Below are 23856 nucleotides of genomic sequence, written 5' to 3' on the forward strand. Positions count from 1 at the left end.
GTTCATTCTCAACTCAACTAGCTTATGCCTCCATTTATGTTACCCTAACATCTTAATGAATACTTAAAAAAAACCTTTTTAAACTAGTTTCATATACACACAGTAAAGTGCATATAAGTGTACCGTGCAAAGAATGATCACATAGGGAACACACCTATGTAACTGCCACCAGGTTAAGAAACAGGATGTCACTAGCACCCCAGAAGCCCTACGGTATTCTCCCAGTCATTACTCCCTCCTTCCTCCCTAGATGTAACATCATCCTGGCTTCTTATTTGATATATTACTTTTGCCTGTTTTTAACTTTACATAAATGGAAGCTTACATTATGTGCTCTTTTGTGTCTGGCTCTTTTGCTTGACCTTATGCTTGTGTGAGGTAGCTATGCTATTGCATGCAGCAGTGGTTCATTCATTTTTACCCCTGTATAGTACTCCATTGTAAGACTATGCTGCAATTCATCCATTTCATGGTTCATGGACATTTGAGGTTATTTCTACTAAGATTTCCATGAATATTCTTGAGCATGTCTTTTTGTGTACATATGCATATATTTCTTCATCTGTTTTTAAAGGAAGGGAGTAGTTTGGTTGGAACCACCATAAAATAGATTGGGAAAATTAAGGCACAATCATATTCAACCAATTGGACAAGTTTATCATGAATGACCACTACACTTACGCAGAGATGCATAAAACACCGATGCAGCCAAGAGAAGGGACTTGAGGAAGAGATGTGTCCTTGCGTATGGGAACACACAGAGAATAGGGAACAGAAACAGACGGTGTAATTAAGTACAAAATTGCATAGGCCCAGAGTAGAGACAACATTTAGAACCTCCGGGCTAAGACCAGACAGTTTAATACCAGGGTTGGATTCCTCACCCCTGCTCATCCATAGTCTGTGACAGGAGAGTCACCTGGAGGCCATGCATGGGAGAGAGAAGGGGCTGTAAATCTGGGGGTCAATTCCATAGATCCCAGACATATTTCTGCCACAGTGTCTTCTTCCCTCTGCGTCTCACACCTGAAACTGAGGCTAAAACCTCTGTGAATGGAGAAACTTCAGATGGACTCTGCACTCCGTCCACCCTTCTCACCCTACAGGTACAGGTTCTGGGAGGGCGAGGGAAGCCAGGGCAGATGCCCCAGAGCAAATGGGGTTTAGCAGATGCAAATTTTCATGCCCGACAGCTGAAGCCTGAGGTCTGGGTGTGTTTGGAAGCCAATGAAGGTAAGAAGGGTGGAGGACGAGCTGAAAGGCTGTGTTAGGATTGGGGATTAGAAGAAGGGAAGTGTGGATAGCTGCGACCATCATCAGTGCCATTATCATCATCATCATCATCCCTGAGATTTGTAGCACGTAAGACTTTACAAAGAGCTTTCTATTCCTTCACTTTCACATCTCTGTGGGGTGGCAGGGCAGGAATTACCCCAGTTTTGCTGACCCCCCAAGAACATGTTATATGGAAGGCAGGGTTAGGACACTAAGCCACATCTCTAGTCCCTCCTCAGGAGCCTATGAGGGCTCCCGTCGGTTCGCTAGGAAAGTGAAGTAGGGACAAGAGCAACGCAGGGACACGTGTCCCCCGGGTGGAAGGTCAAATGTGACAAGAGATCTAGAAATGGCCAGAGGCTAAAGCAGTTGCAGGGAGAGAGATGGAGGGGTTGGAAAGGTGCGACAACTCTGAAAACTCCAGCCGCTTCTGGGCTGAGTCCGGAGCCACCTGGAAGGTGCACCGATGCCCACAGGGCACTCTCGGTCCTTGCCGAAGGTAGGGGGTGACTTCGACCCCGCGCGCTCGGGGACTGCGGGGTTCGGAAAGTCTAGCTTCCCGGGGCGCCCCACAGAGGGTGGGAACGAGGCGGCGCCGCCTCCACCCGGACGCGCGTCGAGCGCCCTCTGTCACCCCACGCCGCCCTGCCCGGGCCGAGGGAAGAGCGGGCCCGCCCAGGTGCGCCGGGGGTTGGGCCGCAGTCCGGAAGGTGCGCCGCCGGCCCCGCCCCAGGCCTGTCCCCCCGACCTCCCCCCGCGTGAAAGTGAAAGTGTCGGGGCTCGCGGAGGTCGCGCACGGGGGGGCGGGGCCGGCGCGGACCCGGGAGCGGGCGCCGGGCACTCAGGGGCCATGGATGGGCTCGGCCGCCGCCTCCGAGCCAGCCTGAGACTGAAGCGCGGCCATGGGGGTTAGTGCCGGGCTGGGGCGCGCCGGAGCCGGGGCGCGGGCAGCGCGGGGACCGGGACAGGACAGGAGGCTGCCCGCGCGGGGGCCAGGGGAGGGCGCGGAGGGTCGGGAGCTGGGGGCACTGCGAGGGGCCTTGAGGAGGGCTGGGCAGGGGTCAGGGAGCTGGAGAGAGGGCGCAGGTAGAGATGGAAAGGGGCAGGTGGGTACTGGGTCGGAGGTCGGAGGAGTGTCCAGGCAGCGTGGGTGGGGGGAGGCGGCCGGCCAGAGGAAACCGTTGTGGGGCCCCGGGGCCACGTGTCCTTTCAGCAGGAAGCTTGCGGCGCAACCGCAGGGTGCCTGAAGCGCCCGTGCCGCAGAGCCCTCCTGGGAGACCCCGCCTCGGACCCGCGGCCGCCCCGCCCCGGAGCCCAGCCAGGCGGGACGCAGGCGCGCGCCCCTGCCCCGCAGGCCGCCACGGGCTACAGCAGCTCGTCTCCCCTACGACGTTACCACCCCTACCCGCGGGCGGCGAGGAGCCCTGGAGAGCGTGGCGCGAGCGGGACTTGGGCTAGAACGTGCTCAGCTGCTTCCTTAGTTTGTGAACCAGACAGGTCACGCCTCCCATATCCCCCGACTGCCTGTCAGTGAAGTGAGAATAATTGCCCCTCTAGGGTTGTGGGGAGTAAGTTAGAAATCGATATTCATTTCTGTTCTTCTTAGCAGGGGTGCTGGGCGTTGGAAGAAAGGCAATTCGGAATTCAGTCATTTTTCCATTCATTCAACAAACATTTGTTGTTGCTTACCACTAGCCCGTGGGTCCTATGGCTGAGCAGCCGTAACCCTTGGATACTTTGCCCAGAGGTTTCACCTTCTGAGGAGAAAAGAGCCAATTGAAAAATAAGCAAGCGTCATTCCCAGACATCCCACCCCTTCTAACACTGGCAAGTCAAGAGGTGGAGCGAGACCCCCTCCTGCTCCAAGCCCCAGAGCTAGGGAGACCTGGGGGTGTGATCCGTGCTCCTTCTGCCGTCACCCCTGCCCCCCTTGCTGTTCTCCCTAAACACAGGTTTCCAGTATCTGGTCGTTCCACCCACTTCAAGGCAGAGAGGTCAGAGACCATGAGTTGGCGCAGAGGCCTGGGATGGCACAGTGGCCGGCGCAGAATGCAGGGTGGCGCTGGGGTCCTCTCTTCTCTGGAGAGCACTGGCCTGGTCTTTCCTGGTCTCCCTCAACCCTCAGAAGGCTGTGTGAATGGAAGGGGTCTGCTCCCTGCAGCCCAGAGGAGACAGGCCAATTGTTCCCACCCACCTGGGCCCCCAAACAGGCCTGATGATTGTGTCTGGAGCAGCTTCCTGGACACTGAGGAACTGTGACATGAGCAGCTGTATTTCTTGTCCTGAGGTCTGGCACCTGTCTGTCCAGGAGAGTGTGCCCTTTTCATCTTCTATACCATCCTCCACCTTCCTGGGGAGTTCCCCTCCTTTTGCCCTTTTGGCCCCAGGGTAATCGTGTGGTAGGAGGGTGTGTGTGTGTGTGTGTGTGTGTGTGTGTGTGTGGTAGGAGGGTGTGTGTGTGTGTGTGTGTGTGTGGTAGGAGGGTGTGTGTGTGTGTGTGTGTGTGTGTGTGTGTGGTAGGAGGGTGTGTGTGTGTGTGTGTGTGTGTGTGTGTGGTAGGAGGGTGTGTGTGTGTGTGTGTGTGTGTGTGTGTGTGTGGTAGGAGGGTGTGTGTGTGTGTGTGTGTGTGTGTGTGTGGTAGGAGGGTGTGTGTGTGTGTGTGTGTGTGTGGTAGGAGGGTGTGTGTGTGTGTGTGTGTGTGTGTGTGTGTGTGTGGTAGGAGGGTGTGTGTGTGTGTGTGTGTGTGTGTGTGGTAGGAGGGTGTGTGTGTGTGTGTGTGTGTGTGTGTGTGTGTGGTAGGAGGGTGTGTGTGTGTGTGTGTGTGTGTGTGTGGTAGGAGGGTGTGTGTGTGTGTGTGTGTGTGTGTGTGTGTGTGGTAGGAGGGTGTGTGTGTGTGTGTGTGTGTGTGTGTGGTAGGAGGGTGTGTGTGTGTGTGTGTGTGTGTACGCATGTGCAGATCATCCTGGTGGGGGGAGTGGCAGTGGTGATGGTTCTGGGTTGAGAGCTGCTGAGCCAGAAGAAGAAGGGCCAGCTTTCCAGATGGAGGTTCCAGAATGTCCTCTTACCTATTCTAGCTGGTTCTGGGGCTTTCTTCAGGTGGCTGTGGGAGTGGCTTCCGGGTGGAGGAACAAGTGTAACCAGACTCCTGACTTCCCTAGAAAGGGTGGCTCCCTCCTCAACTGAAAACTCAGGATAATAATTCCTTTCTAGGGCACTGGAGATTGAATGAGATGAGCTATATTAAACGTGTATTTGATGGATGTTTTCTCTTCTGCTTTCCTCTTCTGTTGAAAGGGAGGAGAAAGGAATCTTTTTCTGGATTTCTGGAGCCTCAGCCCAAAAGTCTATTAACTTTTTTTTGTTTGAGTTTGTGAGTTTTGTTGTTCTCTTGGCTCTCATGATAAACCAGGAGGAAAGGGGCTCAAAATGCAACCCAAAGGATTTAGGGAAAGGAATAATTTCCTGAGGTTCTGGAATGATCAGAGAAAAGATTGTGGTTCTCAAAGCCCTCAACAGGAGGCACCCCACATTTGTAGGATGTGTGGTGTGTACTACATCCAGAAGGCAGAGCATGCACATGGAACTCATAATTCTCACCCCCAACACATACTGTGAATAGTCCCAGACTAGTCCCTGAATCACCCCGTGCCTCAGTTTCTCTATCTGTATCAGCTTGTTCCTCAGACAGGTGTTGAAGATTGAGCAACAAGTGTACGCGGGTTGTGAATAAGGCGTGGTGATGGTTCACAGTGTTCTGGGTCACTGTTCTCACCATTAAATCCTTATTTACTGTGACTGGGTTTCCCCCTGGGAGTCACGGCTGGGCCATTGATTACTGGCTTTTACTAGGCCCACAAGAGTCAAGTCTGGAGCTCTTAAGAACAAGGCACCCCTATTCCAGCACTGCACTTTCTTCCCAAGGGCTCTAATTCTTGCAGGGATGGCAGACACTGGCACCAAACCCTTTTACTTCCTGGCTCCTCTTAGAGGCAGCTTCCTGGCAGAAGTCCTTCTCTCTTACCCCATGCGTTCACTTATTTAAGGGTTTCTCTGAGAATCCTAGGTGACTTATTGCTATTCTTTCTCTCTTCCCCAGCCTCCAGACACAGCCTCTAGATACCACTAGAGCCCCAGGGGCCAGCTGCTCTGCTTTTAGCTTGGGCAGAACTGTTGACCTGGCCCAACAGGGAAAGAAGACTGAGCAGTAGTCGGGGTGGGGTGGAGATCACCCGGCTGTTTTCCACTGTGCTGAGCGACCCTTAGGCTCCTGATGCAGCCAGTCCCTTAACCAGCCCAGGGAGAATGTCCTGAGTCAGTGCTTCCTATTGAGAAGAGGGATTCTTTGCTGGAGGCTCAGAATAGGGCTCAGTGAGAGAAGTCTGTCTTAGGACATTTACAGGGGGTGAGGGATGCACCCTTGTAGATCATCCTGAAGTATCAGGAGCTCTCCAGCTCAGAGATCGACGTTCTTCCTATTTCATCACCAGGAGAGGAGGCTTGTAGATTTGTACTCATTTCCAGGACTCCCTCTTGCGAGGACAGTTTCTCCATTTAGATAATTAGTGGGCCAAGTCTCTTGATCTTAACCAAGGGGGGCGATGGCCTCCTGGCTGTGGGGACTGTTTGGTCCTGTGCTCTTGCTTGCAGCCCTGAAGTCCTGGAAGTTCTGGAGCGTGGCAGGTGGCCTTGCACGAGTTTTCCATTACTTTGACCAAGTTGAGAGGTGAAAGGCCAGGAATCAAAGTTATGGAGATATAAAATCTCTGTCCTGGGGCTGGTGAGGTTCCAGTGCCCACAGTCTGGTGCTATCTGGCATTTTTCACTGTCCCAAGCTTGTAAATAAAACCATTGCACAATCTGCAACCCAGAATTCAGAGCTCTTAGCCCACAAGCAGCTGGGCCTTGGAGGTGTTTGCTCATGACCTTTTTAGTCTCACCACACCCTGGGGCTCCTGGGAGGAGCTGAGGTCTGAGCTGTAGTGCCAGGATGCTGTCTCTGTCAGTACGGGCGTTCTGCTGCCTTCCTGGGTCCCGTCACATCCTTCCTGCTCAGCCATTGGGTGCACAGGATGGAAACTGCTCTCCCCTATCTGGAAGACGGCGCGTGGTGTGGTTTCATAGAGCCGTGGTTGGAGACTGAAGCAGCAGCCCCTTTCTCAGGCTTTCTGTAGCTAGTCTGTGTTGGAGGAAAGAGAAGCACTCCATGCCCTGCAGGTCCGAGAAGATGGAAGGACAAGTAGTAGGCGGGATGTTCAGGCTCTTCCGCAACCGCCTTCCTCGACTCCGCGCAGGTCTGGACTGGATTGCCCACTTCCTTTGTTCCAGGGTAACCCTTGTCGATGGGGCTGTTTCTTCCCTTAAATGCTTCTTCCTCCTCTTCCTTTTATATCTTGACCTCTACCCAGTCTCCCATGTGACTGGGCCGGGAGGTTTCCCCTGTTGGTTTGGGAGCTGGTCATGCCCTTCTTGGGGGTTGGTGTGGTCACAGCCACGTGTCATTGGGCCTTTTCTGATTTAGCAAGTACAAGTCTGATCAAGGCGCACAGTTCCAGGCATTGCCATGGGCCCCCACTGTAGGCAGAGTCTTTGTGCTGCTCTGGGGCAGAGGGCGACCCAGGTGGCCTCCCCAGTACATTTCCTTGGGTTCCAAATCAGTGGTTTCTTTCCTCCTCTTGGCTCCTTGTTGTTTCGAGTCTCCCAGGGCAGGCATGGAAACTGCCCAGTTGGCTCTGGTCCTGTTCCAGGACCTGAGGAGCTGGGCAGGCTCCAGGGACCTCAGCGTTGGCATGGCGGCCTTCGGGTGTGGAAGTTCCTTGGAGCCTCACAGACTCTACTTGAGGCATGCATCAATGAGATACCAAAAGGGCCCTGGTGTCTTGGTTTCAGGACCTCCCCAGGACAATCAGGGGGAAGCTGTAAAGGAGCCGGAAAGAGCCCAGGAGCTCTGTCTACCTAACTTTGCTGGAGGGCAGCACTTCTTTGAATACCTCCTTGTGGTTTCCCTCAAAAAAAAGCGTTCAGGGGATGATTATGAGCCCACGATCACCTACCAGTTTCCCAAGGTAAGGACTGAGGAGGGGGCAGGGGGAGACAGAGGATTGGGCTGCTTGAGAGGTATAGGCGGGTGCTCTCTCCCTCTCCCCACCCTGCTGGGCTTGAATCTGGGGCTGCCCTGAGCTGGCCGCTCCTGTCTCCTTCAGGCCCAGCCCTATTTTCTGTTATCACTCACAGAATCTAGGCCTGGCTTCTTTGTGAGGAACTGATCTAGGCTCCCTGGCCAGGAAACTAGGCTAGTTCTTTTGCCCCTTTGGGGACCCCGAGTTCTTCCAAATTCCATCCTCAGTCACCCTTCTCTGTAGAGAAGCTTACCTCCTGCCAGAGCTCCTTGCAGGAATCCCCTCCCTGGGATAGATGGGAAGGAGGGTGGGCAGGCACGTAGCTGGTGGGCAGGCGCAGCCTGTGGCCACGGCTCAAGTGTCAGGCTCCTTCTTGTCTGGTCCAGCACTGGGTGAAGGGGCAGGGATATGACATCCTTCTCATTAACCCTGATGGCGTGGCAACTGAGCTGGCTGCTTCTTGTCTCTCATGTGGTATCTCTCTAATGTGGTCCTCCCAGGAAGCCAGCCGGTCTCTGGGCCTGTCTGGGCCGTGGCCCTGGCCCCCTTCCTGACTATGTAGATCTTCAGGATACTGAAGTCCAACTCAGGGTCCTGTAGACTTGGCCCAGGAGGGGCTGTTTCAGCCTTGGGGTCGTTCCAGCCAGACCCAGAATAATGTCCCCGTGCAGTGACAGGCAGAGGCACGCTTTGAGCCCCCATCAGTGGAAAAGCTTATTCTCAGACTGCTTTAGAGGCTCAAAAGAAGCCCACCAGGCCTCCAGCCCTCCTCCTGCCCCTCCCTCCACCATCCACTTGTCTCTTTTCCTGTTCCTTATAGCGGGAGAACCTGCTTCGGGGCCAACAGGAGGAGGAGGAGCGGCTGCTCGGAGCCATCCCCTTGTTTTGCTTCCCAGATGGGAATGAGTGGGCACCACTCACTGAGTATCCCAGGTAATTGCTTGGTCCTGGGACGGGGGAATCTGGGATTGGGGGAGAAGGGACAAGTGTGAGCCATGTGGTTCTTGTGGCCCCTCCCTTTGTGTGTAGGCCGACTTCTTGCCAGCTTCCCTCCCGCTGGGAGGGACTGGAGTGGGTTCATTCATAAACTTCTTGCCTGAGGTCCCTTAAGGCCAAAGATCTTAGTTAACCTGGTTGACCAGTCACCTCTTTCCAGAGACAGGTGAGGTTCTCTTACCTGCCCTAGGACTGAGGGTCACTGTGTTTTGATTCTGCTACTGGCAGAAGCTGGACTTAAAAGAAGGTGTTTGGCCTCGAAGAAGGCCACATAGCAAAGTACTTTACAGCATGAGCCCTGGAATTCGACTGCCTGAGTTTGAATTTTGGCTTTACTGCTATGTGTTGAATGACCTTGGATAAAAACCTCCTCTCGGAGCCTCAGTTCCTTCATCTTTAAAGTGGGGATAATAATTGAACCCACCTCAGAAGTTGTTGTGAGAATTAAATGAGATGATGCATTTAGAGCGTGACATTAATAAGCTCTTAACAAGTTACTGGCGTTATTCTTACTCTCCTTATTAATCAGCAGCTCCCCTTTGCCCACTTCACCCCACTCAGCACCCTCTGATGCTGACCACCTTCCTGTCTTAGAATCTTGTGAGCAGGGACCGGCCCAGTGGCGCAGTGGTTAAGTTCACATGCTCCCCTTCAGTGGCCCAGGGTTCACCAGTTTGGATCTCGGGTGAGGACCTAGGTACTGCTTGTCAAGCCATGCTGTGGCAGGCGTCCTACATATAAAGTAGAGGAAGATGGGCACAGATGTTAGCTCAGGGCCAGTCTTCCTCAGTGAAAGGAGGAGGCTTGGTGGTGATGATAGCTCAGGGCTAATCTTCCTGAAAAAAAAAAAAATAGAATCTCGTGAGCAATGCAAACCGGGTCTTGTCTGCTCTTCCCCAGGGAGACCTTCTCCTTCGTCCTGACCAATGTGGATGGGAGCAGGAAGATTGGATACTGCAGGCGCCTCTTGGTCTGTGCAGCCCAGAACTGCCCCCTCCTCTCTGCAGCCTGCTCGGCTCCACAGCTGGGCTGGCTCAAGCCTCAGCTGCAAAAGCCAAGGCTCGCTGGCAGTGGTGCTTGTAGAGAGAGCAAAGCCCAGCACCTGCTGCCATGGTAGTGCCCTCTGCAACCCCACGAGAACAGAGACACACGCCCCCCCTCGCCCACCCGGGGGACCTTTGCTGACCAGGCTTCAGCTGTTGCTCTCCCCAGCTTTCAACAGCTCCCGTCTGTGGGAGGCTCCAGCCTAAGCTGCTCTCCACCTTCTCCCTCCTGGCCTCGTTGCTGTGGCCGGTGGAGCCTCGCAGAACATACACTAGGATTTGGACAACTAGGTTCATTTCTTGGGTCTCTCTGAGTCACTTTTCCAGGGCTCTCCTCTCTAGCCACTTCCTCATCTCTACAGCACTCTTGCTTCCTGTCTTTGCTAACCCCAGATGGCATTGGTGCTGATGGCGGCAGTGCTTGCCAGTGAACCCACCCAACCCCTCAAGGCCAACTTCTGACTTTGGTGGCCCCTCTGGCCTCCCTGCTGCTTATCCCGTGAATGGGACCCCAGCGCATCCAGGCCTTCCTCCATCTGGCCCACCATTTACCATGAATCCCCCAGCCGCAGCCCCCAGCCTCGTGCCCCATCAGCCCCAGTCGGGTGAGGCCCCAGGGAGGCTGCAGCACTGAAGGAAACTCTCTGTCTTCCCCCAGCCCGCCGGCCGCGGCCCTCGCCTCCCCAAGGTGTACTGCATCATCAGCTGCATTGGCTGCTTCGGCTTGTTCTCCAAGGTAGGGGGGTGGGACGGGATTCCTCAGGGGCCTGTTTGGCCTGTTCAGCTTCCAGGTCTGCCTGCCCTGCCTGTGCTCTCTGAGCCCTGAGTGGAGCTTCTACCTCAAAGCTGGGGGCAGCAGAGGCACACTGGTGATACTGAGGCAGAGAGGGGCTTGGACTCCACTTGATTTTAGGGAAAAGTGGGAACTGAACCTAGGGGACTGTCTTCCCTGCTGGGAGACCCACTGCTCCCACTCTAGTCAGGTGAGAAAGCAATTGGAGTAGGACAGTGGGAAGAGCCCAGGTTAAGAATTGGGAGTTTCAGGAAACTTTTGCCCTGAGGTTCATTTTCCTCCTCTGTCAAATGCATATAATGATCCCTCACCTTCCTACCTTACAGGCAGGTGTGAGGCTTGGATGAGGTGATATATGAGAAAGGGAGAGCACTAAACAGATATGGAGACAATGATTATACAGTGGGGGTCCTGAGACTCCCTCCGACTCCTTCCAGGTTGGAAGAGAAGTTGAGGCCCCCGGGACTCTCTTGCTGGAGCTAATCTGAGACCCAGTACTCCTGAGTCAGGAGCAGAGCAGAGTCCCTCAGAAGGGATGGGGTGTGTCTTAGTGGCCACAAAAGGGCTTCAGTGTGCTCTGCCCCCAGCAGGCCCCTTGGAGGTTGAAGGGAGGAAAGTCCGTCAGCCTTTGCTTGGGAAGAGCGTTTATCTGTGCAGGGCTCTGAAGGACGGAGGCAGTCCTGGCCTTGGGGAGTCTCCAGGGGAAGTTGGAGGGCCGAGTGGTGCCCAAGAGGCCCAGCCTTCTAGGCTCCCCCTCCCACCAGCAATAAAGAACATGGTACCATCATGGATGATGAGTTTACTCTGGGATGTCTTCCTGGGGAAGGTGCTTTATGTTGATGTTAGGAGAAGGGAGGAATATGGGTTGATAGAGAGAGGATGAAAAGAAGAAGGCTAGGAAAAAGCAGGTCTTGTGCAGGACATAAATAGCAGACTGGTCTCTCACAGTTGAGAGAGAGAACCAGGTGTCGGAGAGGCCCGAAGGTACATGACGATTGGCTGCACCAGTGAGGGAGCCTCACACGTGGGGTCTCTGCCACCCTCCTGGTAGCATCCCTTTGAGCCACGCCTCCCGTGGTCCTTTTCTGTGCAGATCCTGGATGAAGTGGAGAAGAGGCATCAGATCTCCATGGCAGTCATCTACCCGTTCATGCAGGGCCTGCGAGAGGCGGCCTTCCCTGCTCCTGGGAAGACTGTCACCCTCAAGAGCTTCATCCCTGACTCGGGCACTGAGGTGGGTCAGCAAAACGGGCTGGAGGGGCAGGCTTCTGTGGCACTTCTCATCACAGTCCTTCATTCACCAGGTTAATATACAGAGAACGGAGCCAGGCAGGGACTGGGACTTGACTAGAATTCTTGGCAGAGCTGAAAATCAAACCCAGATCTTCTGATCCTCCCAACCTGATACTTACAAGGATGTACTTGAACTCACTGTTCAAGCTACCCAGACTTTTATTTATAATAAATAAACCATGTAAGGTGAGGTTCCTGGTGCTAGGATGGACTTCGTCCCCAGCCCCCAAACTACCACTTTTTCCCATTACCACCTTTATCTTCCTGTGTCTGTCTGTTATCTCTACCTGGGTGCCATCTGTCTATTTCTTATCACCTGTCCCCACCCTTGAGTCCCCACCCATGCCACACGGGGATGCCATTGTTTTAAGGCACTAAGCAGACTGAGGCAGCAAACAGAACATTGTTTTCAGAATTCCAGTCCTGATCCCTGGTCCTCTGGATCATCTGTGTGTCCCTCTGAACCTTGGCTTCCCCCTGCAAAAATAAAGGGAGGGGCTGGGCTTTTTCACTTATTCAAAGAATAAGTATGCAGTGCTTGCCGTGTGCCAAGCTAAACTATTTTCTGGATATAAAGTAGTGAATAAAATGAACATGGTTCTTGATCTCATGGAGCTAAAAGTCTAGTGGGGGACGTTGAGTGAGAAAGCACAAATAAATATATAATTAAAAATCATGTGATTGTGATGAAAGGAAAAAAACAGGATACTACATAAGAAAATGATGGGAAATACATGTTGCACTAGGTGTGTGGCCCGGGAAGTCCTCTGAGACAAAAAGGAGGATGAGAGTGAAGGGAGAAGAGCCATCCAGGGGAGGGCCTAACCTCTGAAGGACCTCAGGAGGGAAGAGCGATGTACTCAAGGAACAGAAAGGACTGCTGTGGCGGCATGATGAGGGGTTGGGGTGCGCCCAGTGTGGGCCCTGCCAGGGATTACATCAGTGCTATCCTCAGAGCCGAGGGAAACCATGGATGGGTTTTTAGCAGGGGAGAGACAGGATCGGATTTACTCCTGTTGGGAGAATGGAGTGGAGGCTGGTCAAGACCCAGCATTTTGGGATCTGTGTGATTTTTCAGTGTGGTGACTCTCTGGTTTCCCCACAGTTCATCTCACTGACGCGGCCTCTGGACTCCCACCTAGAACACGTGGATTTTAGTTCTCTGTTGCAGTGTCTCCGTTTCGAGCAGATTCTGCAGATCTTTGCCTCTGCAGTGCTGGAGAGAAAAATCATCTTCCTGGCAGAAGGTCTCAGGTGGGTCCAGACACTGAGTGGCTCACCTAAACTGACTGGCATCCCTGGGTTCAAGGGAACATGCTGGAGGGCCCTCAGAGGAAATCAGGCTGTGGGACCCGTGTGCTCACCTGCTGCGTCGAGGTCTTGATCTGCGCCGTCTAGAGAAATAGCTGTTGCAATTCCCCTGCTTCTGCCTCCAAACTTGACTGCTGCCTAAGCCTGAAGAAGGTTCCCAATTTAGTTCTGAGTAAGGGCATGAAGCGTTCCTGGGCCAGCCCAGGCACAGACTAATTAGGGTGGATGCAGATATGATTCTGCTCTTGAAAGGCTGAGGGAGGGACCGGCATGAGGACAGGGCAGGAAGGCATATAATGGTATGAAGGTCAAGCCCATCTTCTGTAACAGCAAACGCATCTCATCTATCCATTTGCTCACTCATTCAGCAAACATGTATTGTGTGTCAACTGTTTGCCAGATGCCAACCATTAAGAAGATATGGACAAATAAGACATGGTTCCTTGACCTTAAAGGGATGTAGAATTATGTAGTGGTTGAAAGCATAGGTGCTGAAATCAGCAGAACAAGGTTCGAGTCCTGTTCTTCCACCTTTAGCTACATGGTTCCTCTTAGGTTAGTTTCTTAACTTTTGATGTCATGATTTTCTTATCTGTAAAATGGAGATTATGATTGTACCTACCTCATAAGGTTGTGATGAGGATTAAATTAAATAATGCACCTTAGGTACCTAGTGTCCTGCAGGCACACGTTGGTAAGTGCTGGCTATTATTCTTAATAATAAGTTCACAGTTGAATATATCCGTGTGTATAGTGGAAGCAGGGTACTGTCATGTCCTGGTCTCTATCTCTTAGAGGCTTCAAGTCTGAGAAAGACATGGGGAGACATGTGACAGAATGGTGAAGGAAAAAAAATATAAAGCAGTCAGAGGTTGGCCTTCTGTTCATGTCTGGGGAGGGAGAAAGCTGATGATATTGGGCTGACAATCCTGGTTCTATCTTTTAGGGAAGAGAGGAAGAAACGGGATGTTAGGGACCCAAACGTGAGGCCAGAGGGTCAGGTGAATGTTATGGGTTTCAGAGAAAAGGAAGCTTGGGCAGGCGACGGGGTCTGTGGGTTGGAAATTCTATAAAAATCAGTGATAACCAAAACGGCACTAGTTCTAGGCTAATCCTTGAGGGAAGTGGTCTAATCTTTTCCTTTGAAAATAGCTCTCCCACTCTCAGCCCTGTAGGGAAGTGAGAGTCTCTGTTGTGGCTGGAGCTGGATTCTGGCCTTTCCCCCTAAGATGAGTGTTTAGGGAGTGGAGGTGACTCCAGGCGTCAGCTGGCCTGGACATGGGCAAAGGCTGGCAGGACTTACGTCTCAGGCGTTAACTTTCTCCAGGGCAATCCCACCACCCGCCATTTCCTTCCCATCCTTCCCACGCGGTGTTGTCAGATCTCTGAAGCACAGGCAGGGAGGGGACTTCCAGTCAACCTAAGCCTTGGCCAGACTCGCAGAGACACTCCTTCTAACTCAGGAAGTGCTAGCTTGATACTAAGAATTGAAACAAAGTTTCCGCATCTCTGTTTTTATTGGCCTTGGTTTGGGGGCAATTTAGAGAAATGGAGAGCCGAGAAAGGTAGTGGAGAATAGAGAAATCAGAGCGCGGGGTTGGGTTGTGTGTGTGTGTGTCCGTCAGGAGATGAGGAGTGGGGCCTGAGCTGTGACTTAGGCAGTAATCACACAGGGAATACTTCACTGGAAAGGGTAGGGGAGCCACCTCTGGGGGACTTTCCGGGTAGGAATTGCTGAGCAGAGGTTCCTGGAAGCTAGGAATTTCCCAGGCTAACTGAAGCACCAACCTGGTAACTTTAAATAACCTCAAGTGGCCAGAGGGAGCTGTGAGCGGTAAAGACGGGGGATGAGGGTGGACAGACATGAGGAAATAGGGCTTCGCCCCTCTGCTGTGCCCAGTGTTTACATGTTTATCTCCTTAGCGACACTGTGAGTTCCTTAAAAGCAGAGTGTCTTCTGTTTCCTTCTCTCCATGTCCTCAGCACAGTGGTGACATGCAGCAGGGGCTCAATCAATGATCTGTTTGAGTGAAGGCGTTTCTTCTTCCCTCCTCTCTTGAGAGACAACTTTTATTTTTGGCCAGTAGTGACTTGAGAAGACTAAGTGGGAAAAGAAGGATCAAACAGAGGCCCCATCCTTGATGAGAGGAGCCTCAGCTTCCCCTGGTTTCTGGCCCTGCCCTCCCAGCTCCGAGCAGTCACAAGCTCTGTGACCCTCCTGGCTCTCACACTTGCCTTTGCGTTGGTGCAGGCAGCTCTGGAAGCAGCTGCTGTCGGTGGTGGGCTGTGTGGGGGTGCACAAGGGTTGGGGCGCAGGGAGGCCCCTCTCACTCTCGTTCTGTGTGCCCTGTCCCCAGCACCCTGTCTCAGTGCATCCATGCTGCGGCCGCACTGCTCTACCCCTTCAGCTGGGCACACACCTACATTCCTGTTGTCCCTGAGAGCCTTCTGGCCACCGTGTGCTGCCCCACTCCCTTCATGGTTGGAGTACAGATGCGTTTTCGGCAGGAGGTTATGGACAGCCCCATGGAAGAGGTATGATGCCACAAGAAGAGGGCGGGATTGGGAGCCAGGAAGACAGGCATTTGGATCTCAGCTCTGCCACTAATAACTGTGTGATTTGGGGCAAGTTGCTTAATTAATGTCTTTAAGCCTGACCTTCCTCATCTGTAAAATGGGGATGACAGTGTCTGGTTCCTAGGGATTCTAGGGGAAATAACCTGCATAAAGCTTCTAGCCTCGTGCCTGACACAGAGTTGATGCTCAGTGAGCGTCAGCTCCCTCCTCTTGAATGATTAATGAGTAGGCTCTGGGGTGTCCCATCTCTCATCTGAATGGATGAGCACAGCTGGTCTATATAATACACACTCCACTGGAATTAATTCACATTCCTTGGAAGTGAGCTAATGGAGACCTCCTGCAAACTAGGAGTTCTGAAAATGCAGATTTTTGTAGTAAGAGCCATCTTTCTGATTAGCTCAGAACTCAGTTGGCTAATGAAGATACAGGTCCAAATTCCCTTTGATTTTGTCAGCTTCTTATTTCTTGGCAGTGCCCCAGACACATCAGAGGGCTCAGTGGTGAAAATGGGCATTAATAGCAGAAATCTACCTCCAATGTTAGAAGAACAATTCAAAACATGTGTTCTGCTTTGAATGGTCAGTAGGAACTTTCAAAAGATAGCATGTTGCTATAATCTCAAGCCAGAACTTCTGCTTAGGCATGTCTGCACTGGCTAACCATTGACTCCCTCTGTGCAGACAAAGGGCCTACCACGGGGAGAGGCAAGGTCCAGAAGTAAGCTACTAAAGAGGCATAGAACCAGCCCTAATGGGAAGATTTCTCCAATTTAAATAAGAAATAACCGAGGTCCAGAGAACTCAATTGACTTATCTGAGGCCACACAGGCAATGATGGAACCTAGCACAGTTCTTACACAAGTGTTGCTGAGAAGTAAAGAAGCAGGCTGTTTCCCTTCCTCGCTTCCCGGGCCCTCCCAGCCCTCCTCAGAACTGCTGAGTACACACGCCCTTTGAACGAGCCTCTGCCTTGTGACTAACTGGGACAGAGTGTCAGCCCCGTGTTTAGCAATAAGACTTAAAATGTCCCAACCCCAGAAATTATGAAACTTCCTGATGCTGTAGCTTCAGCTTCTTGGAAGCTACAACCAGCTGGACTGCAGCTCCTGCTATCCCGGAGCCTTGGCCTGTTTGACTGCTCAGCAGCTGCTCTGTGAAATGGACAGGGATGAGGGACGGGGAGGCCAGGGCCAGGGTGGGTGTGGAGAAGGGATTCCTTGACTCCACACAAGCGCTCTGGAAGGGATTACTCAACGGACAGTAACATTCCCAAACACTAGAAAGATTTTTGGGAACAACTTCACATAAAAATTCTTCGCACATTCTTACCTCCCAACCTCCAAATGAACAGCCTCCCCTGAATGAAGGCATCTGAGCCTATGCATACAAGTGGTTTCAGGTCTGGACGAGCTCAACTTTTCTCCGCTGATGACGGATAATTACAGTGCCTGCGCTGTCTTTTGGCACGCTTTCCAGTCCCTCTCTTTCTGTTTGTTTGGAAGAAGGGAGCATGGAGGGATCATTCACCCTCTTATCAAGACCAAGGGTCCAAACTGAAAAGAAGGCCCAGCAGGCACTTAAATGACCGACGTGAGCTTTGGGGGAATATGGTGAACTGTTGAGCACATGCCTGCCTGAAGGGGTGGCTGCACTCAGTTCCATCTGAATGTTGTCCTTTAGAAACGTGGACCAGTGGTAGAGTTCCTTACTTTTCAGAAGCCCCAAATCCAAAGTTTATGTGAAATTTTCCAATTTAAAAACAGCCATGTGCCACTTAACAACGGGGATACGTTCTGAGAAATGCATCATTAGGCGATTTTGTTGTGCGAACATCATACAGTGTACTTAACACAAACCTAGATGGTATAGCCTACTATACGTCTAGGCTATATGGTGCTGATCTTACGGGATCACCGTTGTTGACCGAAATCACTATGCGGCGCATGACTGTATTGGAAACGAATTGAATTATTTAAAAATACTCTGAGGATCAAACAAACACATCTGCAGGCTGGAACCCAACCAGCAGAGGCCTATTTGTCACCTCTGGGCTAGATAGCAGGCCCTTCAGGCAGTGATGGGGCTGCTATAGAAGCAGGCCCCCTGGTTCCAGCCTGTGCTTGTCTGCAGCCTGTAGACACATGGTCTCCTCACTACCTTTCCTTCCCTCTTCCTGCTGACCCTGGGCTCATTTCCTTCTCTTGTTGTTTCCTGTGGGAAGGAAGCTCTGAGGGGGGTTTTGAAATAGTTCTATTTTATTCTATCCAGGCAATTGTACATAAAGCTGTTGCAAGCATTAAAAGATCAAAAGATCTGCATCCCTGTCCTAAAGCTGACCAGAGGGCAGAGAGCTGCAGGAGCGCTGTCAGGAGAGCACTGCCATCCCAAAGACAGCACAGTCCAGGCTTGGAAGCCTCTATTTCTATTAGCAGTATGACTTCAGGCAACTTCACTCCTTTGAGTCTGTTTCCTCACCTGCACAACAGAGATAGCACTTGCCTCCAGGGCTATTGGGAGGATTAAATGAGATAAGATGTGCAGAGCAGTTACCGTGTGTGCCAGGTACTAAATGTTCCATTATAAAGCAATGGTGACGACCAATGTTTTATTAAGGAGTGACTGGCTATGATTTCCCCATATTGTATTTCCCTTCTCCCTTGGCTCTCTCCCTTCTCCCTCTCCCTACACCCTCATACCTTTTCATACCCAGGAAGGGAACTGCGATTTCCAGAGGGGAATAGTGAGAAAGGAGAGTGTCACACAGGAAATGAGAATTGAAGATGCTGATTTTTTTGCTATTTGGGCTGAAAGGTACCATCTCCACTAGTACCTCTGGAGATGGGAAGTCCTCCTGAGGTCTATGAGGAAAGGGGAAGAGATAAAGCTGTTCTGTGTTTCTTTCAGGTCCTGTTGGTGAACCTTTGTGAAGGAACCTTCTTAATGTCAGTAAGTGTCTGGGTTCAGGTGCCCTGCAGGCTCACCACCAACTCAATCACTCTAGTCTCATCCATGTTCCACTCATTTTAACAAACGAAGTACTTTTGTTGAATGAGAACCCATGCTAATAAGACCTCTCCTCTCTCAAGGAGTCACGACACACAAAGACACAGATGACTTTCAACAGAGCAGTTGGTGTTAGTGCCTTTAGAGCCAGGACATAAATCAAATGCCACAGGGGTAGAGCAGAGACTTGCTAATGTTTAGAGTCAAAGTGAAGACCAAGAAACACCCTCTGCCGTTTCTCTCCTGTGTGGCCAGTTCTTTGGGGGTGGTGGGGAGGGGTGGAATTCGTGCCCTCCTCATGCTCTCGACCAAAACTTCACACCTCTTCCCTGACTGCTGGAGTTCTGAGCTCACTCTGTCCTCTCCTAGGTTGGTGATGAAAAAGACATCCTACCACCCAAACTTCAGGAAGACATCTTAGACTCTCTTAGTCAGGGGAGCGACTTACACAGTAAGTCCTAGGCCCCTCTTATTTTGGGTTTCTCCAAAGAACTGGAGGGCATGATTCCCAACCATTAACTTCCAAACTAAAATGAACTCACTCAGCAGTCCTGGGCCAGTCCCAGAGGCCTGGATTCTTCAGCAAGTCTGAGTGTGAGATCTTATTCTTCCTAAGCAACGGTGGAAAACCCCTACCCAGTCTCCCATTGTAGTCAGTCCCTCAGTAATTATGAACCCCAGCCCAGCCCCTTCCCTGGGAGCTTTCAGCAAGCAATGAAAGCCACTTGGAGGGTAGTTTCATCCGGCTGCTGCCCTCTGAGATGGCCTCTATATGTCCCCTGCAGCTTCGGAACAAATCAACGAGCATGTTTCAGGCCCTTTTGTGCAGTTCTTTGTCAAGACTGTGGGCCACTATGCTTCCTATATCAAGCGGGAGGCAAATGGGCAAGGCCACTTCCAAGAACGGGCCTTCTGTAAGGCGCTGACCTCCAAGACCAACCGGCGATTCGTGAAGAAGTTCGTGAAGACACAGCTCTTTTCTCTTTTCATCCAGGAAGCTGAGAAGAGCAAGAACCCTCCCGCAGGTATACACTGGCAGCCCCCTGTCAATCTAAGCCTGGAGAGGGTCACCAAGTCAGCTGTGGCCCTAGGATGAAGAGGAAGGGAGGAAAGAGCCTTTCTCTCTAGGGGCCCACAAAACAGCTGTCACCTTATCAGTGTGTTTTGAAGGAAATAACCTGAAGCCTAAGAAAATGCTCCTGGGCTGACATTTTGTAGAAGTCTCTCTATTCATCAGCCAGCAGGAGGCTGTTTGCTGTTTTAGTCTGGAGCTAATTCCTATTAATGATTCCTTGTCTGTAGGCCTCTTTTTGGGCCAAATTGAATACCTGGATCTCCAGAGGCCCGTGAGGGCGAGAATCCCCAGCAGGAATGTGGGTGTGGCGGGGGAGCGCGGGAGCAGACAGAGGGGATATTTCTGATCCTCGCTCCACACTTGGCCTGGCCAGATTAGATGCCTCTGACACATCTATCTGAACCCACAGGTTATTTCCAACAGAAAATACTTGAATATGAGGAACAGAAGAAACAGAAGAAATCAAGGGAAAAGACTGTGAAATAAGAGCTGTGGTGGACAGGAGTGATTAGACCTACAGGCCAGCTTTGGACTTTGGCCCCTGCTGGCATGCTAGGCTCGGTGAAGCTCTCAGCCCCCAGAATCCACAGCCTCCTTCCGAGTCCTGGTAACTAGGTCTGGCTTCAAGCTGGTGTCTTGAGCATGGGATCCCTGGAATCAGCTTTCTCAGGACTTTGGAAGGCTCTGAGCTGTGCGCTCACAGAGCTGGGCTCAAAGCTGCATTTCCTGCAGAGGCAACAAAGAGCACGGAACAGTAGTCCAGGTGTCATAGAGACTTAGAAGTTGCTGTAACTGCCCTCTCCCAAGAACCACTATTACAAAATCCTCAACAGAGAAAGCAGTTGTGGCCGAAAGGCTCAGACTCTCCACGTAAGAAAAGAGATCTGTGGACATGTGAGGGTAACAATAAAGATGAAGATCTTGTTGTTTATATGTATCTTTGGCTTCCACTGTTCGGGGGGAATCAGGAAAACAAGACAATACGATGTGAGAATAACCTGGACTAGAGGAGGCAGCCCTGGTCATAGTGGGCCACAACTCTGGGGTTCTGTTTGGAGTGGCAGCATTACGGGGGTCAGCAGCTCCACTTCTGATAGGAAGAGGAGGGGATGCTGGTAAAAGCAGCAACAGTACTGGGGCCAGGGCAGCAGTTCTTGGTTCCAGTCAGGTGTGCTTCCCAGAATCCGGGGAGGAAAGGCTGCTAGCCAGAGGGCGGCACCTGCAGTCTAGGGAAACTTGAGGGTTAGGACTGTAGTTAACAGAAGCCAGTGAAGAACGCTACATTGCTTCCGTAAATAGGTCTGTCTGCATCACTTCAAGTTTGGAACCTTCAGGTTTAGTCATCCTACTTTGTTATTCTGAGAAGCCCAGTTCAACTCTTTAGCTAAAGATGGAGAGCTCCCTGCATTGACATTTTTCCCTTTGAGAAAAGAGAGTCAGAATCTTAAGAGTCTATCTTCCCTCCATACCTCTACTGGTAGCTTCTGTGAAACACTGTAAGGGATGGGAAACTTTTAGAAGCATCTTGTTTTTCAGAAGTTCCATCTTTTTAATGTATGTGTATGAGTGTGGCCCTCAGAGGCCTCTGAATTCTATACAAAGAACACAGATGTTTTTGGAGTGGGTATGGGATCTGGGGTTACCAAATTGAAGTTAAAGCCAATGTCATTTGATTCTGGGGCACAGAGACATACTGCAGATGGCAGATACTCCGCCGTCCACATGCCACCCCGAACCACACTGCTATTCTTCACAGCTTCTAAGAGTCATTGCGCCTTTTCAGGTAGATTATGGCAGTGGTTCCTAAACCCAGTTGTACCTCAAAAGGTTTTAGGACAAGGACTGGAATCCTGGGAAGCTTATGAAAATACTTTGAGGCCCCATCCCAAACCTACCAAATCATCTCTAGAGATAGGACCTGGGAGCCTGTAGTTTTTAAAGCTTCTTCAGGTAATTTTGATACCTAGCCAGGTATACGATCACAAGAAGAATCATGGCCAGCGGAGTTTACTATAAATGCACCCTTGACCTGAAGCCGATGGCCTCTACCACCATCACCATAGACAGTATCTGTCACACCAAATACCTGAGTGTCTTCCAACCTGGAAATTTCAGCCTTTTAGGCTGAAAAAGGTTCTAGCATCTCGGTTTACAGCTTTAGTCTGCTAAAACTTAGTAGGGTATAGGAGAGAACACTGGACCAGGATTCAGGAGATCCAGATTCTAGTCCCCATTCAGAACAGCAGCAACTGTGTAACAGTGGTATGCCTTTTAGCTTCTCCAGACCTCAATTTCCACTGAAGGTAATTAACATCTGCTGCGTCTTTTGTAATAATCAAATAAGACAGTAGATGTAACTGTGCCAAAGAAGTAGAATTATCCTTCCTTCTCTTTCCTCATTTGTCCTTGCTTTCAAAACTTGAATCTGCCCTAGCATTTTCCTGTATGTATTTTTCCACCCCAGATGCTGGAGAAGTTGCTAGCAAGCAAAGGTCATGAGAGATTTCCCTTTGCTGCTACAGTCTAGCAAAGAAATTAAAGATTTCACTGCCATTGCTAATCCAGATTACATGGGACTAATGGGATCATTAAAAGTGCAAGAAAGCAGAGTTCTGGCTGGCAGGCAAGGCAATACAGCTATTGTTTATCCATGATTATGGAAACAGGTATAAATAAAAATCAATAATAAGATACTTCATTTTAGCCAATAGTTTAAACCCTTTCTGCTCTCTGCCTCTTCATTCAAGCAACTGAACTATCTGCATACAATGGAAACGGATCTTGTTTATAGTTACTGAACACACCTGGTTCTCATTTCAAATTGCAGTATAGATAGTGAGCAGCCAGAAAAAAGACTGAACATTTTCAATAACTGCCTAAAGAGGCCCAGGCCTCTCTTATTGAAAATTTGGGGAAAGGGTCTGACATTCCTAAAGACTCATAATCTCAACCTGACAACTACAACAAAAAAACCTATCAAGAGGAAAAATGAACATATTTCTATGTTTTAAGCTAAACAAGTCATACAAAATAGAAAAGTCATAGGACACATAATGACACTGCAGCTGACTGAATTTCCTTACTTATTAAAGAACAGACATAAATTTTGTTTAAATTTTTTAAAATGACATTAAAACTTAGCTTATCTTTCCACTAAATGAAAGTGAGAAAAAGGCTGGCTTTCAGATCACGTATTTATTTAAAAAAATAAAATGGAGTGACAAAGTTACATTATTCCGCATGCTAACAGGATTTCCCAAGCTCGTGAGAGAGATCATTTCTTGAGCAATAAAAAAATGACTTACTTCCCCAACAATGTAAAGACAGGAAACCTTTCAATCCAAATTCGAGGTCTTTATCACTAGGTCCACCTCACAAGCTAGTGGGATCTATCTGTGCCACAAGCTGAGCTCCTTCATAAAGAAAGACTGAGAAGACACTAAACAAGGATGTCACTAAAAGATGACGATTTGTTAAAATTATAAAGCAACCATCTCGTGACCTGCAAATGTTCTGCATTAGAAATCTCCACCACTGGGGATCTGCTCCCCATGACATTTTTATTCTGAATCCAGGATAATTACAAACACATGGCATTTTTTCCTGCATGCTTTCTTGGGCCAAATCCTGTATGACAACATGTACAATTTACAGGATGGGACTTGCAATTCTCATTCTCCCACAGGACAGATAAGGAGTGTTACCAGTAACAAAGAATAAAAGTTATACAACATTGATTATTATAAATTATATTTGTTCTTATCCACCCATTCTCCTTAATATGTTCAGATTCTTTCCTGAAGAAAACATGTTTCCTATATAACACCAGTTACATTATTAGTGATGATTAGAATGAGCTGTAGAGACCTTGATTCTGAAGACATGTATGTGCAGATGTGATGCAATCTGATTGCAAACACTGACACAGTAGCGGATCAAATCAAAGAAAGAGAAGACCTGGAAAGAAAAGAGACTATTAGATTCTCAGGACCTACTTAGGCCATCCCTAAGCTTCCTGAAAGTGAAGAGGAGTGGCTTCTGACTTCTCTTCAGATTCACCTTCAATTCCATATAATTTAATAACTCAATTTACTCACAGATTTTTCCTTTACACCAAAGATCAACAAACTCCTAGAGAGAGAGTAAATATTTTAGGTTTTGCAGACCATACTGTCTTTGTCACAACTGCTCAAATCTGCCACTGAAGCATAAAAGCAGCTATAGACAACACATAAATGAATGGCCATGCTGTGTTCCAATAAAACTTTATTTACAAAACAGGCCATTGGTCCACAGGGTGTAGTTTGCCAACTCCTGCTTTACAGTCAGAAATCTGAAATTTATGAATCCTAATGTAGGCAGGGCTAATAAG

The 23856-nt window shown here is 50.2% G+C and overlaps 2 protein-coding genes across 7 annotated transcripts in view; one reads left to right on the top strand and one right to left on the bottom strand.

The window, feature by feature from the left end:
• The first annotated feature begins 1927 nt into the window (after positions 1-1927).
• On the top strand, positions 1928-20415 carry DENND2D (DENN domain containing 2D). 3 transcript variants are annotated; one of them, XM_008515218.2, is made up of 12 exons: positions 1928-2183; positions 7162-7337; positions 8212-8324; positions 9288-9357; positions 10089-10166; positions 11317-11457; positions 12622-12770; positions 15185-15362; positions 18311-18352; positions 18779-18860; positions 19195-19434; positions 19894-20415. In XM_008515218.2, exons 1-12 carry the CDS (start codon positions 2126-2128, stop codon positions 19968-19970), a joined length of 1404 nt encoding a protein of 467 aa, XP_008513440.2. In that variant the 5' UTR covers positions 1928-2125; the 3' UTR covers positions 19971-20415. The 3 variants fall into 3 exon arrangements, with proteins under 3 accessions (XP_008513440.2, XP_008513441.1, XP_008513439.2); XM_008515217.2 differs by lacking the exon at positions 1928-2183 and adding an exon at positions 5181-6566; XM_008515219.2 differs by lacking the exon at positions 7162-7337 and having other exon boundaries at positions 1932-2183.
• Positions 20416-22660: 2245 nt separating this feature from the next.
• CEPT1 (choline/ethanolamine phosphotransferase 1) overlaps positions 22661-23856 on the bottom strand; it is a 33557-nt gene continuing 32361 nt past the window's right edge. For all 4 annotated transcript variants that reach the window (XM_008515209.2, XM_070608027.1, XM_008515207.2 and 1 more), the window contains exon 9: positions 22661-23441. In XM_008515209.2, coding sequence (XP_008513431.1) covers positions 23322-23441 — 120 coding nt within the window. In that variant the 3' untranslated portion in view covers positions 22661-23321. The remainder of the gene's footprint in view (positions 23442-23856) is intronic.

This window comes from Equus przewalskii, unplaced genomic scaffold (genome assembly GCF_037783145.1).
Source record: "Equus przewalskii isolate Varuska unplaced genomic scaffold, EquPr2 ChrUn-13, whole genome shotgun sequence".
NCBI lineage: Eukaryota > Metazoa > Chordata > Mammalia > Perissodactyla > Equidae > Equus > Equus przewalskii.

Bases quoted from the DNA above. Each gene is read 5' to 3' on its own strand.
- DENND2D (XM_008515217.2), top strand. From the start codon at position 6,479: ATGCCCTGCAGGTCCGAGAAGATGGAAGGACAAGTAGTAGGCGGGATG. The intron at 18,353-18,778 runs GTAAGTGTCTGG...GTCCTCTCCTAG, and splicing joins AAGGAACCTTCTTAATGTCA to GTTGGTGATGAAAAAGACAT. The intron at 18,861-19,194 runs GTAAGTCCTAGG...TGTCCCCTGCAG, and splicing joins TCAGGGGAGCGACTTACACA to CTTCGGAACAAATCAACGAG.